This window comes from Nanorana parkeri, unplaced genomic scaffold (assembly GCF_000935625.1).
Source record: "Nanorana parkeri isolate BGI_ZX_2015 unplaced genomic scaffold, ASM93562v1 scaffold219, whole genome shotgun sequence".
NCBI lineage: Eukaryota > Metazoa > Chordata > Amphibia > Anura > Dicroglossidae > Nanorana > Nanorana parkeri.
In genome coordinates, this window is record NW_017306487.1 from 407204 (window position 1) to 420786 (window position 13583).

A 13583-nucleotide genomic window follows, 5' to 3' on the forward strand; every position below is an offset into this window, starting at 1 on the left:
CAGCTGTTAAAACATATGTTTTTTTTATTGCTCTCCTGTATTCCTATGGGGAGATTTACCTTGACATCCCTCAAATCTTTTCAACCGTGATAGACAAAAACACATTTTTAGTAGAGTGACAAAGGGCTAGAACTCCCGACAATGCTTTTATTGTTGCTCGTGCCTTCCTGTCCCAGTGACAACTACACACACTTCTTAATGGACTCACAGACAAAAACCAGGCAGAAATCTTACATCTGCTCTCCAAATTTAATGAAAAATTGGCTGTAATTAGGCTTTAATTATTCTTGGAAAAACAAGAAGCAGATTTGAGCAGACATTGACAGAGCTGCCTGACCAGAAAAAAATCTGAACAATGTCTCGCCCAGATTACTATCTGCAAGGAGTTTGCATGTTTTTCCTGTGCTTGCGTGGGGTACTCCGGTTTCCTCCCACAGTCCAGAGACATGCTGGTAAGTTATTTGACCTCTCTGTAAATTGGCCCTGTATGTATGCATGTGAGATAGGGACCTTAGATTGTAAGTTCCTTGAGGGCAGGGACTGATGTGAATGTGCAACTATGTAAAGCGCTGTGTAAATTGTCCGCTATAAATACCTGTAATGAAATGTTCTATTCTTTCAGGATGTCCAAGAATCTGCTCTTAAATGTCCTGTGCTTTCAGGATGTCCGAGTATCTGCTCTTAAAGTGTATTTCCACTTCTGCAGTTGTATTTAAGAAAACCCCACAGTATCTTTGTAATGTGTTCCCATTCACACAGCATACCAAAAAATAATAATTTTTTTAAATCTTACCTTTTTAGATATTTTATTACAGCAGTCAAGATAGCTGAATCCAGATATTTTCTGAGCACCTTCACAGTGACCTGTCCTTTATAGAAAGACTTCTGGCAGAAATGTGTGGAATAGATTTCTCTCATCAACATGCAACGCAGAAGCCCGGATTTTAATCCTTTAACCCTTTGTTAGGACATAGCGTTCAAATATACTTTACAAATTACAATGAAATAAGCCTGTACAGAGTAGCTTAACACAAACCCCTCACAGCCCCTCCTAACATTACAAAGAAGGAGAAGCAAGTAGACATTTTAACCCTTAGAAAACCAAGTAGAAACCCCAACCAAAGTAAAAGCAGTTAAAACTGTGAAAAGGATTTTTAAAATATTTTTAAGCTTATGCTATGTGAATAGGAGGTGATAGGGGATATCCCAATCTGGCTGTGAAAGTGGAAATACACTTTTAGTTAGATGTACAATAAATTACCTAATTCGAGGTTGCAGTAAAGCATACATTTGTAAAATTCTTAGCGCTGTGTGAGATGTACTTCCATTTGGAAATCCCAAGTGGAAATACACTTTAACCGCTTGCCGTCCGCCCATTGTAAAAACACCGGAGGACGCTTCCCGGCGTGTGGACGTACATGTACGCGATTTCTTTTTCTGCTCACGCGTGCCCCGTAGCAGAATCCCACTGTGTATGTTAACAGCCTGTACTGGCTGTTACATGCAAGCGTTCGCCGGCCAATCGCTTGTATTACAACATACAGCGCCCCCTCCGCTGCCGGTTATCCCGTGCTCCGCTGTCCCCCTTATGGGCCCTGGACCTGCACGGTGGCTGCTTGTACTGTAGACTGAGGAGAGATCAGCTTTCTTCTACTTGCTGATCTCTCCTCTGATCTCTAAAGGCGGAAGTGATGTATAGTACATCACTTCCGCCTTTAGCTGTCACTTCTCTGGCTGCTATAACCAGAGAAGAAGCTGGTGAATCAGATCTTCATCAGCTTCTTTGGGAGTCCAAAGGTGACTTTAGGGGTCTTAGAGACCTCTGATGTCTCCATAAAGAGGGCCTGTCATTGTATATTATCACATGGGGTCTTGTTATCCCCATATGTGATGGCAGTAAAGTTATATATAAAAAATAAAATAAAAACCAAAAATAAAAAATGCCCCCATTAAATTAACTGCACGCACATATATAAATGTAAATATGTGTCGGGTGCACCTATGTGCGAAAGCAATGATTACGCCACGTGTTACATATGTGAGCAATAATTCTAGGGCCATCAATCACTATTTACCCTAAACTAATGAGCAGTAAAAGCTTTTAAAACGTCGCCTATGGCCAATTTTAGGTATGGTCGCTTCTTTGTGATTTTCGCAGGAGCGCGCAGTTTTAAAGATTGACATGTTTAGTGTTTACCCAACGTGACCCCAATTTTTATATTTTACCAAAACATTGGGTACTCAAGTACCCAATTCTTCAAGTGTTTTATAGCATAACATAGGAAAACAGTTTTTTCTCTCCCGTTCATTGAAGGACACAGGGAACAGATCGGAGATCATGTACTGTAGGGTAATATCGCCACCTGCAGGAGAAGGACGCTAGGCACAAAACTAAAGACCAATTACAGCCTGCGGCGGCCCCTGCCGGTGGCCAAACCCCCCACCAGCTGACAAGTCTCCAGTTTTTTGCCAAGTGTATGCTATTAAGGGGCGTGAGCCTCCTTTTTCTGTTACGGCCCATTCTACTAGGGTTGTTGGGGCATCTTGGGCTTTTCGTCATGGTGCCTCCGTTTCTCATGTCTGTAAGGCCGCGACTTGGTCTTCTGTTCACACCTTTGCCAAGTTCTATAAGGTAGATGTTTTGGCATTTGCGGATGCTGGTTTGGGGCGCAAAGTGTTGCAGGCGGCCGTTTGAGGGGATTTTTTTGTTCAGTTGGGTTTGTTGTTTCTGTTGGCCCACCCCTCTCCGATCTGTTCCCTGTGTCCTTCAATGAACGGGAGAGAAAATAGGATTTTGGTACTCACCGTAAAATTATTTTCTCTCCGTTCATTGAAGGACACAGGGCCCGCCCCTCTGTGTGGGTGTGTACTCCTTTTTACTGCTTGTTACTAACTGGAGACTTGTCAGCAGGTGGGGGGTTTGGCCACAGGCAGGGGCCGCCTCAGGCTGTAATTGGTCTTTAGTTTTGTGTCTAGCGTCCTTCTCCTGCAGGTGGCGATATTACCCTACAGTTTTAGGAACTTTTTTCATTATATAGTAAAAAATTAAAACCCCAGTGGTTATATACCTCCAGAAGAAAGCTCTCTCTGTCCCCAAAAAATGGTATAAAACTAATTTCAGTACAACATTGCATGAGGGAATGAATGTCAGTCAAAGTACTGCAGCGCTGAATACTGAAAAATGGCCTGGACAGGAAGGGGCTTTAACACCCCGGTCAGCAAGTGGTTGAAGCAGACATATACTTATAATTTAAAGTGTATCTTTCTAACAGGGATCATTAATTAATAAAGTTGAAAGCATGGATTACATTGATGGCATCATCAGGGTGTGGGGTTTAGGAATAGCTTGCACCTCCACTAATATAGAAGCCACCTTTGTGCCACGAAACGCTTTGGAATGGGCCTATGCAAAGAAACCACTTTCTGTTGCTTACTGCACGTACCATATTATTCAAAGCTGACCTGTTTTGCACCATTAAAGGAAAAGCTGTCTGTGGCTATGTTCCCTCTAAATGTAATAGACTGTTTTTGAACTGGTAAATTTAACCTTTTTCTTTTTTTTTTAGATTACCGGTATTTGAATGAATAAGGTCCTGCCTTTTGGTTTTGGCATACATTTGACATTGGCAGAATCAACACTTAATCTTTCACTTTGTTCTCTTATCAAGTATTCCAAAGATTAGGAACTTCAGTTGGTGTCTTATGAGGATAATTACAGATCAGTGTGTGAATATAGATATTACACATTAAAGAAAGCATAACAAATGTATTTATTACAACATCAGTAACAAAAAGATCTTCAAATGATTAACTCCGTTACAAAAACTAGAGGCCAACACCTAAAATTGTTGGAAAACAAATTCCAGCACAAGGGGTGAAGGGGGGTTCTTCACGGTAAGAGCGGTTAGGGTCTGGAACTCACTGTCATCGGCAGTGATTTCAGCCAGGAGTGTGGAATTGTTCAAGAAACTCTTGGATGATTTCATGAGGGACCGTAATATACAGGGGTACAAGTACTCCTAAGAAAGAGATGATGCGCGGACCTATATGGGTTGGACTTGATGGATTTATGTCTTTATTCAACCCCAAATACTATGTAACTATGTAAATGGCTAAGCTACTTAGTATTTTCTTTGATAAACGATGGACAATTGTAAAAGAATTAAATACATGTTAATACATTGTTACTTTTTTTTTAAATTCTAGGCAAGATGAGAGCAAAATAAGGAAAGCATACTTTAGACTTGCACAGAAATATCATCCAGACAAGAATCCTGAAGGAAGGGTTTGTATTCATTTTGACAACTTGCATCTGTTATAAAACATATATACTGTTAACCTATATTTACCACTTTAGCTCTTGCACCTGTATCTCCCTTACGGTCCATGGCAATTTTTATATTACATTAATTGTTCCCCCCCCCCCCCCCCCCACCTAATATTGAGTAGGTCCCTCTTTTGCCACCAAAACAGCCCTGACCCGTCGAGGCATGGACTCCATTGGACCTCTGAAGGTATACTGTGGTATCTGGCACCAAGCCATCAGTTACAGATCCTTTAAATCCTGTAAGTTATGAGGTGGTACCTCCACAAATGCTGAATTGGATTGAGATCTGCAGAATTTGGAAGCCAAGTCAACACCTGAAACTGGTTGTGTTCCTCAAACCATTCTTGAACCATTTTTGTAGTGTGGCAGGGCGCATTATCCTGCTTAAAAAGGCCACTGCCATCAGGGAGAACCATTTTCATGAAAGGGTGTACTTGCTCAGCAACAATGTTTAGGTAGGTGGTATGATTCAAAGCAAAAACACATGAATGGCAGGACCCAGCAGAACATTGCCCAAAGCACCACAGTACTTCTGCTGGCTTGCCTTCTTCCCATAGTGCATCCTGGTGCCATCTCTTCCCCAGGTAAGCAACACACATACACCCAGCCATCCACAAGCTGTAAAAGAAAACATGATTGTAGGCGCTCTTGGCAGTGGACACGGGTCGGCATTGGCACTCTGACCGGTCTGTGGCTACGCAGCCCCATACGCAACAAATTGCTAAGCACTTTGTGTTCACGACATGACATTTCACAAATAAACCTATCAACAAAATATTGATATTGGCAACTTCCTTTGGGTGTGCCAGTAAACCACTGTGATTACTTTGAGTTTTTGCATGGGCGTCATCCGTGCGATCACCTTGAGCACCACTGCTACTATGGAGTTCTGAGACCGTAAGGAGTGCAGGTGGCCTTCGGGAGCACTGTGTGTTCAGACACCTTTCTATCAGAACCAGTATTAACTTTTTCAGCAATTTGAGCTACAGTAGCTCTTCTATTGGATCGGACTACATGGGCCAGCCTTGACAGCCCATGTGCATCAGTGAGCCTTGGCTGCCCATGACCATGTCGCCAGTTTACATGTTTTCCTTCCTTGGACTTATTTTTTGGTAGGTCCTGACCACTGCCAACTGGAAATATCGCACAGGAACTGCAACTGTCGTCTAGCCATGACAATTGTGCCCTTGTCCAGGTCCCTTTTAAATGCTTACACTTGCCCGTTTTTTCTGCTTCCAACACATTAACTTCAGGGACAAAATGTTCAATTGAAGCCTAATATATCCAACCCACTTCCATGTACCACTGTAACGAGATAATGAATGTTATTCACTTCACTTCTCAGTTATGTCTAATCTGTGTATTTTCTCAATAATACAATAAGAAATATAGTTTTTTTTTTCCAGCACAAAAAAGGTTTTCTTTTGGCAATATTCACTTAAAAATTATTTTCTTTTCAAATTAAAGACAAAAATAAGTCAAATTTAAAAGTACGCTTTTTGTTCTGGTTTGACCAGTGTTTAACAACAGCAGTACAAAGCGCACATTTTATTCTGTGATCTGTTCCATTATTAAGTACATTAAAACAAAGTTTATTTTGTAAAGAATGGTGACGTTGTTTACAAATTAAATGAACGGTTTTTTTGTATTTATAATTTTTTGTATTTAATGGAACACTACAAAGACAAACAAAATGAAGTTTAGATGCCATTGGTTAAAATAGCTGATATAGTTAACTTTAGTTTAAAAAACTTTTGCATATATGTGTGTGAAGAGATGATGTAAGAAGACCTGGGCGTATGAGGTATTCCCGAGGTAGTTGCATAACGTTTATATGGTGTCTACCTCATATGCCCAAGCTCCACAAGTGGTTAAAGATAGCTTCACCATTTAACAATATTAAATTCCCAGATTGTATACACTTTTAAGGCAACCAAATACATGAGGTGACAGTTGCAATGGATGATGACCTCACTTGTAGATCCATCAAGCTGGTTGGAGATCTTGCCATGATTGCTATGTTTTTTTTTAGAGAACATTTTTTTAAATTAACATTAAAATGAATACAAAGGTTGAAAAACAGGTAAATTTAAGGGGTGTGTGTGTGTATATGTGCGTGTTGGGGGTAAATATCGGAGCATTTGGGCACAAATACTTGGTATAGTCAATGTGTGTGTGTGTGTATATGTGTATGTATGTGTGTGTGTGTGTAATTATATATATATATATATATATACATTTTATCTGGTTGCTTGAGAATTACTATGAACTCTTAATTAACTATTTAATTTTTTTCTACAGGACATGTTTGAAAAAGTTAACAAAGCTTATGAGTTCCTGTGTACGAAGTCAGCCAAAATTGTGGATGGACCAGACCCAGAAAATATAATTTTAATTCTTAAAACTCAGAGCATCCTTTTCAACAGGCACAAGGAAGGTAAAACTCCAACTAAATGTTTTTTAAAATAGAGGCCTAAAATGGATGGAACGTGTGTATAAATCTGTAGACTCTAGCTCATGTAAGCAGGTAACCGTGTTTTAATTTTTGCAAGTAAATACAAAATATAAAATCTCCAAAGTCAAGCTCAGCAAAGATTGCAGTGTTGTGCTTGGCAACTAATTGATGTTTTAAATTGGAATGCATATTAAGCAAATAAATGTTTCTTTGGACAACTGCACACATTCCAACAACAAACCTTTGCTCATCTGCTCAGATTACACCCTGTTGGCTCATCAATGTATGTAAAACAACAATACTGGATAAACAGGTTTGCATACTCCTAAAGATTTTATTTTTTTTGTGTGTGCATGGGGAGGTTCCTTTGTCTTCAATTGTTTATGGGGCTTCAGTGCTGTCTGTGTAGCTGACCTGGAACAAGTATAGAAATAAGGAAGTCTGACACTTCTCAAACTCCTTTTAAACCCCTTCATGACCAATGACATACAGTGTACATAACTGGCATTGGGCCCGTTTAAACAGACTCCCGACTCTGTTTACACTTGTAAAGCCGACCGTCGGCTTTACAGTAGAAGCGATTCTGGCGGCTCAGCTGCCGCCACATCGCTTCTGCAGGTCGGTGAACGCCCCCCCCCCCCGACACCCCCGCCATGTTTCCGGGGCTCTGCTGCCCCTCCTATGGGCCCCGGACTGGCTTGTCTGGTGGGGGGGAGCTGGGGAAAAGATTAATGAACCACCGTTCACCGATCTCCACCCCGTACTATGGGACCGGGAGCGATGCAGATTACATCACTTCCGGTCCCATAGCCGTCAGTGCTGGGCCCCTGAAGCCCAGCTATAAGCTATTGAAGTGCGATCTGCACTTCAATAGCTTATTTCAAGTGTAAAGGTGATACTGGGGGTCTTTTGGACCCCCAGTATCACCAAAAAGAGTACCTGTCACCAGCAATATGCTACCACATGGGGGGCTTTTAAATTATAGCAATTAAAGGAGAACTATGAGGTGAGTGCTTTTCACCTCATAGTTCTAGCCGACCTGTGACAATGAGACTGTCACAGGTCGGCTCAGTAGATCGGGAGGTGAGCGAACGCATAATGGCGGTCACTCACCTCTCGATCCTGTCATGGCTCTCTGCCGTGACAGGGGAAGCGCTTACTGACGGGGAGGGGGCGGGTACAGCTGGCTCAGCCTCTAGGTAGGCAGAGCCAGCTGTCAGTCACGCAGGTGGGCGGATCCAGACATAATTGTCGGGATCCACTTCAGCTGCGGCGTCTTAGTATACCGCGACGGACGCACACAATTTTTTACCAGGGCGTGTTGGGTATCTACTCGTTGTAACCTCATCTTTTATATTTTATTTCAAAAATTGGTATTTTATTGTGTTTTGGAGCATTTTTGTGCATTTTTCACTAAATGTTGGGGTTTGATAAGGAGTTGCGCTAATATTGTGCAACATAAAAATTTCCAACTGCTATAATTTTTACCTCTGTCATTCACCTGTCATTTTACCCTGTCATTTGAAGACATATCCAGGTACTTAAAAGTAGTTAAAACTCAGTTTATACATGTTAATAGAAATTAAGGATGCCTAAGGATTAAGCATCCCTTACCTAGATAAAACCACAAATCCACAAATCCACCATAAATCCATTTGGGTGTACTTAAGATGATGTGAAAAATCTCCTTGTATTTTACTAGTATTTGTAGCTTCTCCAGGCCTTTTTTTGTTTTATGTACAGTAGAAAATTGTGAACGTTACACAATTTGTAAAAACTAATTAAAATCTAACATTTTTTAGACCTTCAGCCTTACAAATACGCTGGCTATCCCATGCTCATCAGAACCATCACCATGGAGACCTCCGATGTCCAACTCTTCTCTAAGCTATCTCTGTTACCTGCTGCCACTGAGTTGGCATTTCACACAGTCAACTGTTCAGCCCTTAATGCAGAAGAACTCAGGAGGGAAAATGGCATAGAGGTACATCATTATTATACAGCTGTAAAATGAAATCATTAAAACACAAGCGTGTACCTCTCATCTAGGAGCTTTGAAATTATTTTTAACGTTTTTTTTTGTAAAGTGCAGGTTGTTTTTAGAATTTTACATTAGTTACTGCAGAAATATTGATCTTTAAGAAACTGACCAATAAAAAATAGACCTGTGCTGAAAATAGCAACTAATTAGATTAATGACTTCACTTTCCAGAGTAGGTTAAAGGATGAGAGATGAAGCTTGTTTGACAGCTGTCTGTCATTTCTCATAAAACATTCTCTGACTTCTAACAACTGTGTTACATGACTCTGATTGATGCAATGCTGAAATGATTGCTTATAAGAATCTTAAAACCTGCTTCTAAACACAAACTGAATGTGCCCCTTGCTTTTAGGTACTACAAGAAGCGTTCTCTCGCTGCGTTTCAGTGTTGACTGGATCAAGTAAACCACATGACATGCCTGTACAGGTAACGGAGAACTGATACTAAACCTCTACATTGTAGTGTTATAATTTCACATAGATGTGTCAGTGTCGGCCTACCGTAGGCGTTCTCTCATAAATAGCCTGTAGTGTGTGTATATAATATATATGTTATTAGGGATGCCCCATACTGTTATCGGTGCCGATACCGAGTATTTGGACGAGTACTCGCACTCGACCAAATGCTCCGATACTTAGTTCCGGTACCGGAACTTTTGGTCAGGGGGGATTCCTTCTGACCGGCAGTGCCTCGAGGGAACATTGAGCTGGCTTTCCGTGAGACGGGTCGTGACCCGCCTCCCAGCTTCATGATTGGCTAGAAGGCCGGCTTCACTTGTTGCTAGACAACCTAGCTTCTTGATTGCTCAGGAAGCCGGGTGGCACATCATGACCCGCCGCACGGCTTCTTGGGAACGTGAAGCCAGTGTTCTTCCCAAGCAATCAGGGCCATAAGCCAGGCCCACGATATCCCGGGATACAGCTATCTGTATTCTATATCAGCGAGTACCGGGAGAAAAATATTGGCACTCGATACCAAAAAAACGGTGCATCCCAAATATAAATTTCGAAAAATAAAATTGTATGTATGTATGTATGTGTGTGTGTGTATGTATGTATGTATGTATGTATGTATGTATATATATTGGAAAGAGCAAATGGCTAAGTACGGACATGATAGTTTTATTATGTACAATAGACTGCCAATATTCGTTGCTTTTTATATTAACCCTAATTTCATAATGTTTAAAAATAATGGTCATATTATCTTCACTTCAACAACAATATTTCAAATATTTTTATTCCAGCACCTTCAGCCATAATGAGCTCCATAATATGTATCAAAATATTTTGTAAATTGTTAATATATTAGGCAAGTTGCACTTCTGTTTTTTTTTTTTTTTTTTTTAATTTTTAATTACTTTTTTTTTTTTTTTTTTTTTTTTTTACATTGTAATTAATTCTTTATTTTCAGGTGTGTGGACATATATGCAAGTGTTACAGTGTTGCTGCTCAATTTGAAGAATGCAGAGAGAAGATTATAGAGTTGCAAAATATCATTAAAGACCTCTGCAGAGTTTTATACTATGGCAAGGTGAGACCGTACTTCTTTATCCTATTAAATATGCTGTGGATACTTAATAAGCTTTACTGTCACATGTTTCTTCCCTGTTCCTGAACAGACTATAAAATAGTAATGGATATTGCTTTTACGCTTCTTTTTTTTTTTTAACTGTATCATTGTTAAAGTGGTCATAGGTATTAATCAGAAGTAATGATCTGACATTCCAAATAGTTTTTTTATTTTATTTTAACCGTCCCAAACATGCAGCATATATCTGACCCTTGTTGTAATGCCCATTTATACATTAAAGAATTGGGCAGCAAAGTTTTAGTGCTTTCATTTTTTTGCTACGGTTTATACTATGGTGTTTTTAATACTGTGGTCCATTTTCTACTTTATCCCAACCTTTGCAATATCTGCTTTCTATTAAAAGTAAGCGCGTCTGCCATGTTTCTACGCTCCTGCAACACTAGTTTTAATTGAACTGGCTCAATTTCCCCAGTGGGCTACTTGAATATATCCACTTCTTTGCGATAACAAGACTGTCCATGGTTTCACGCTGTGAAGGAGTCCACATCCATTAAGGCTTCTAAAATACAGACCTGAGCTCACAGAAGCAGAAACTTCTAGTCTGTCAAAGACGCCATTAGTTTTCTTCACTAGAAGTAGCATAGTCTGTAACAAGGCAATCTTGCACAATTCCTGAGACTTAGTAAATGCTACACACTGTGAAGATGAGTTTATTTGGAATTTATGTTCCTCACAGGGCTAGTGGAGGATAAAGAAACATTTGTAAAATCTTGTGTTTCTGTGTTCTGCAGTGCATGCGAGTAGGTGAGTATGCTCAAGGGTTTTCCTAGTGAATATGCAGGAGAAACATCAGAGAGAGGAAATTACCAGAAGGGACCTTTTTATATGCTTTATGATGATGTTGCACATTACAGTCAGATTGTGTTCTATACAGTCTTTTTAATGCACCCAAACTATGTAATGTCCACCTTTTTTAAAAGAAAAAAAAAATCCGGTCCTTGTACTATAGAGTTTTTGGCCGATCTAAAGAACATAGTGCAGTCAGTTTGTAATATATTTTGTCATCTTCTATTCAGCATTTTAGTTTTGGATAGAGTAGGAAAGGGTTAAAAGAATCAGCTTAATTATTGCGCTCTCTGCCCTGCCTGGGGATATTTACCTTTACTTCCTGAGACACAACAGGAAATAAAAGGAAATCTCCCCAAAATGAAAATGGAAAATTCCCATGTTAGACAGTTGTCCCCAGAACATTTGTCCCTGTTGTAAGATGTCTCATTACCCGACGCTGTCATGACAACTTTTAAAATTAAGCATTTTCCCCTTACTTTCTGTCTCAGTGACAATGGTCAACAGGACAAAGAAAGGGGTTAATCTCCACAGCGTGGACACAGCAATAGAAATTTGGCAAATGGTTTAACCTTTTCCAACTCTGAAAATAATGTTTTGCCTTTTATATACACTTTACATTAGTATCCAAACAATAATGAATGCATAGTTACTGTATATCTTTGATAATTGTTGCTTTAATTTTGCCATTTTTATAGAATCTTTTGCTGCTGCTGCTGCTGAAATACAACATATAGCTTTTTCAAAAGCAAATTTACAAGTAACATTAACATCAATTAACTATCATGCCTTTTATTTACCAGCAAAATGTATTTGATTTTGTTCCCAGAGGGTCCAAAGATTGGCAGCACAGGCATTGGAATGCGTGAGTTCCTTTGCTGTGGATTTCTTTCTCCAGACACACTTGTTCCATGCAGGGATTTTGTGGCATTTACTTATTTATCCTTTCAACTACGACTTTACCTTGGAGGAGAGTGGAATTCAGAAGAACGAGGACACTAATCAACAGGTACTGGTATATTAAGGTATTTTCTATAATGTGGCCTGTTTAGAGACTGATTTACATTGTTGGGTTTTAAAAATGAAATGTGTGAAAAGCTTATGTATTTAACAAAGTGCCGTCTGCACCCCACGGGGTCAGACTAAAATGTCTTATTGTATTTTTCTTATTCATAAAATTCAAATAAAGACTATTTGCTGGAAAAAAAAAAAAATGAAATGTGTGACTTTCTGTTGGCCTCTAATTTGTGCATTATTCTTTTGGGTATGACAGGAAGTTGCCAATAGCCTTGCCAAGCTCAGTCTTCTTGCAGTTAGCCGATTAGGTGGCTATTTACCAGGAGAACTAACAACACCAGAAAACCCTACAATACGAAAAAGCTTAGCTGGGATGCTCACCCCTTACATTTCTCGGAAGCTGTCTGAGTCTACTCCTGCAGAGGTACTATATAGTACATGTCTGGAAGCGGCTGTTATATGTCTTATGTTATAAATGCCTGTTATAGATTACCTTTTCCATCATTTTTCAAATCAGTATAGCACAAATTACCCTGCTTTAACTGTCTTGCTCTGTTTTAGTATTTGTTTATATTTTCTGTATTTTACAGTATATCTCCGAATTAGCCAAATGCTAAGCTTGGTTGGTGTGCTTTTTCCCTGAAAAAGGATAGACAATTCCTTTGCATTCTGCCTTGGCTGCCTGAGCCATAAGTTCAGAGTCTGTCTAAGCTTAGAACTTTATTTGTATTTTGCAAATATGTATTTAACTGGAGGGATTGATATTTAGTGCATTGCTTTGATTGAGACAATCGAATGACCTTGTAAAGTGTGGAAATATATTTCTTTTTGTTTTCAGATTCTCAAAATGCTGAACAGTAACACGGAAAGTCCCTACCTGATATGGAACAATGGTACAAGAGCAGAGCTGCTGGAATTCCTTGCAGCTGAACAAGAAAGCATGACAAGAAGGGTAATGGTTTTATATATATATAAAGTGTGTTTAAATATATATATCTATAGATATATCTATAAGTGTATAAAGTGTGTGTGTGTATATATAAACACGCTTATCTCAAAACACACTTTCCCAGATGTTACTAATGGTGGCCATGCAAATGGTAAAAACTTTCAGGAACGCCTTGTCTATATCGCAGGGTTATATGTAAGGAATAGATATTTTAAGAATGTCCTCATATTAATGGATAATTAATATGAGGACATCCTGCTTTAACCAGTTGACATCCGCGGTGTTAAACCCCCTTCCCATCCAGGCCATTTTTCAGTATTCAGCGCTGCGGTACTTTGACTGACATTTATTCCGTCATGCAGCGCTGTACTGAAATGAATTTTATACCCTTTTTTGAGGACAGATAGAGCTTTC

At 39.5% G+C, this 13583-nt stretch overlaps 1 protein-coding gene across 1 annotated transcript in view; it reads left to right on the top strand.

The window, feature by feature from the left end:
- Positions 1-13583, top strand: part of DNAJC13 (DnaJ heat shock protein family (Hsp40) member C13) — a 128555-nt gene that overhangs the window by 84079 nt on the left and 30893 nt on the right. Inside the window, 8 exon segments of the mRNA XM_018555950.1 lie at positions 4207-4285; positions 6629-6764; positions 8585-8766; positions 9176-9250; positions 10238-10357; positions 12033-12212; positions 12477-12644; positions 13059-13172. Coding sequence (XP_018411452.1) covers positions 4207-4285; positions 6629-6764; positions 8585-8766; positions 9176-9250; positions 10238-10357; positions 12033-12212; positions 12477-12644; positions 13059-13172 — 1054 coding nt within the window.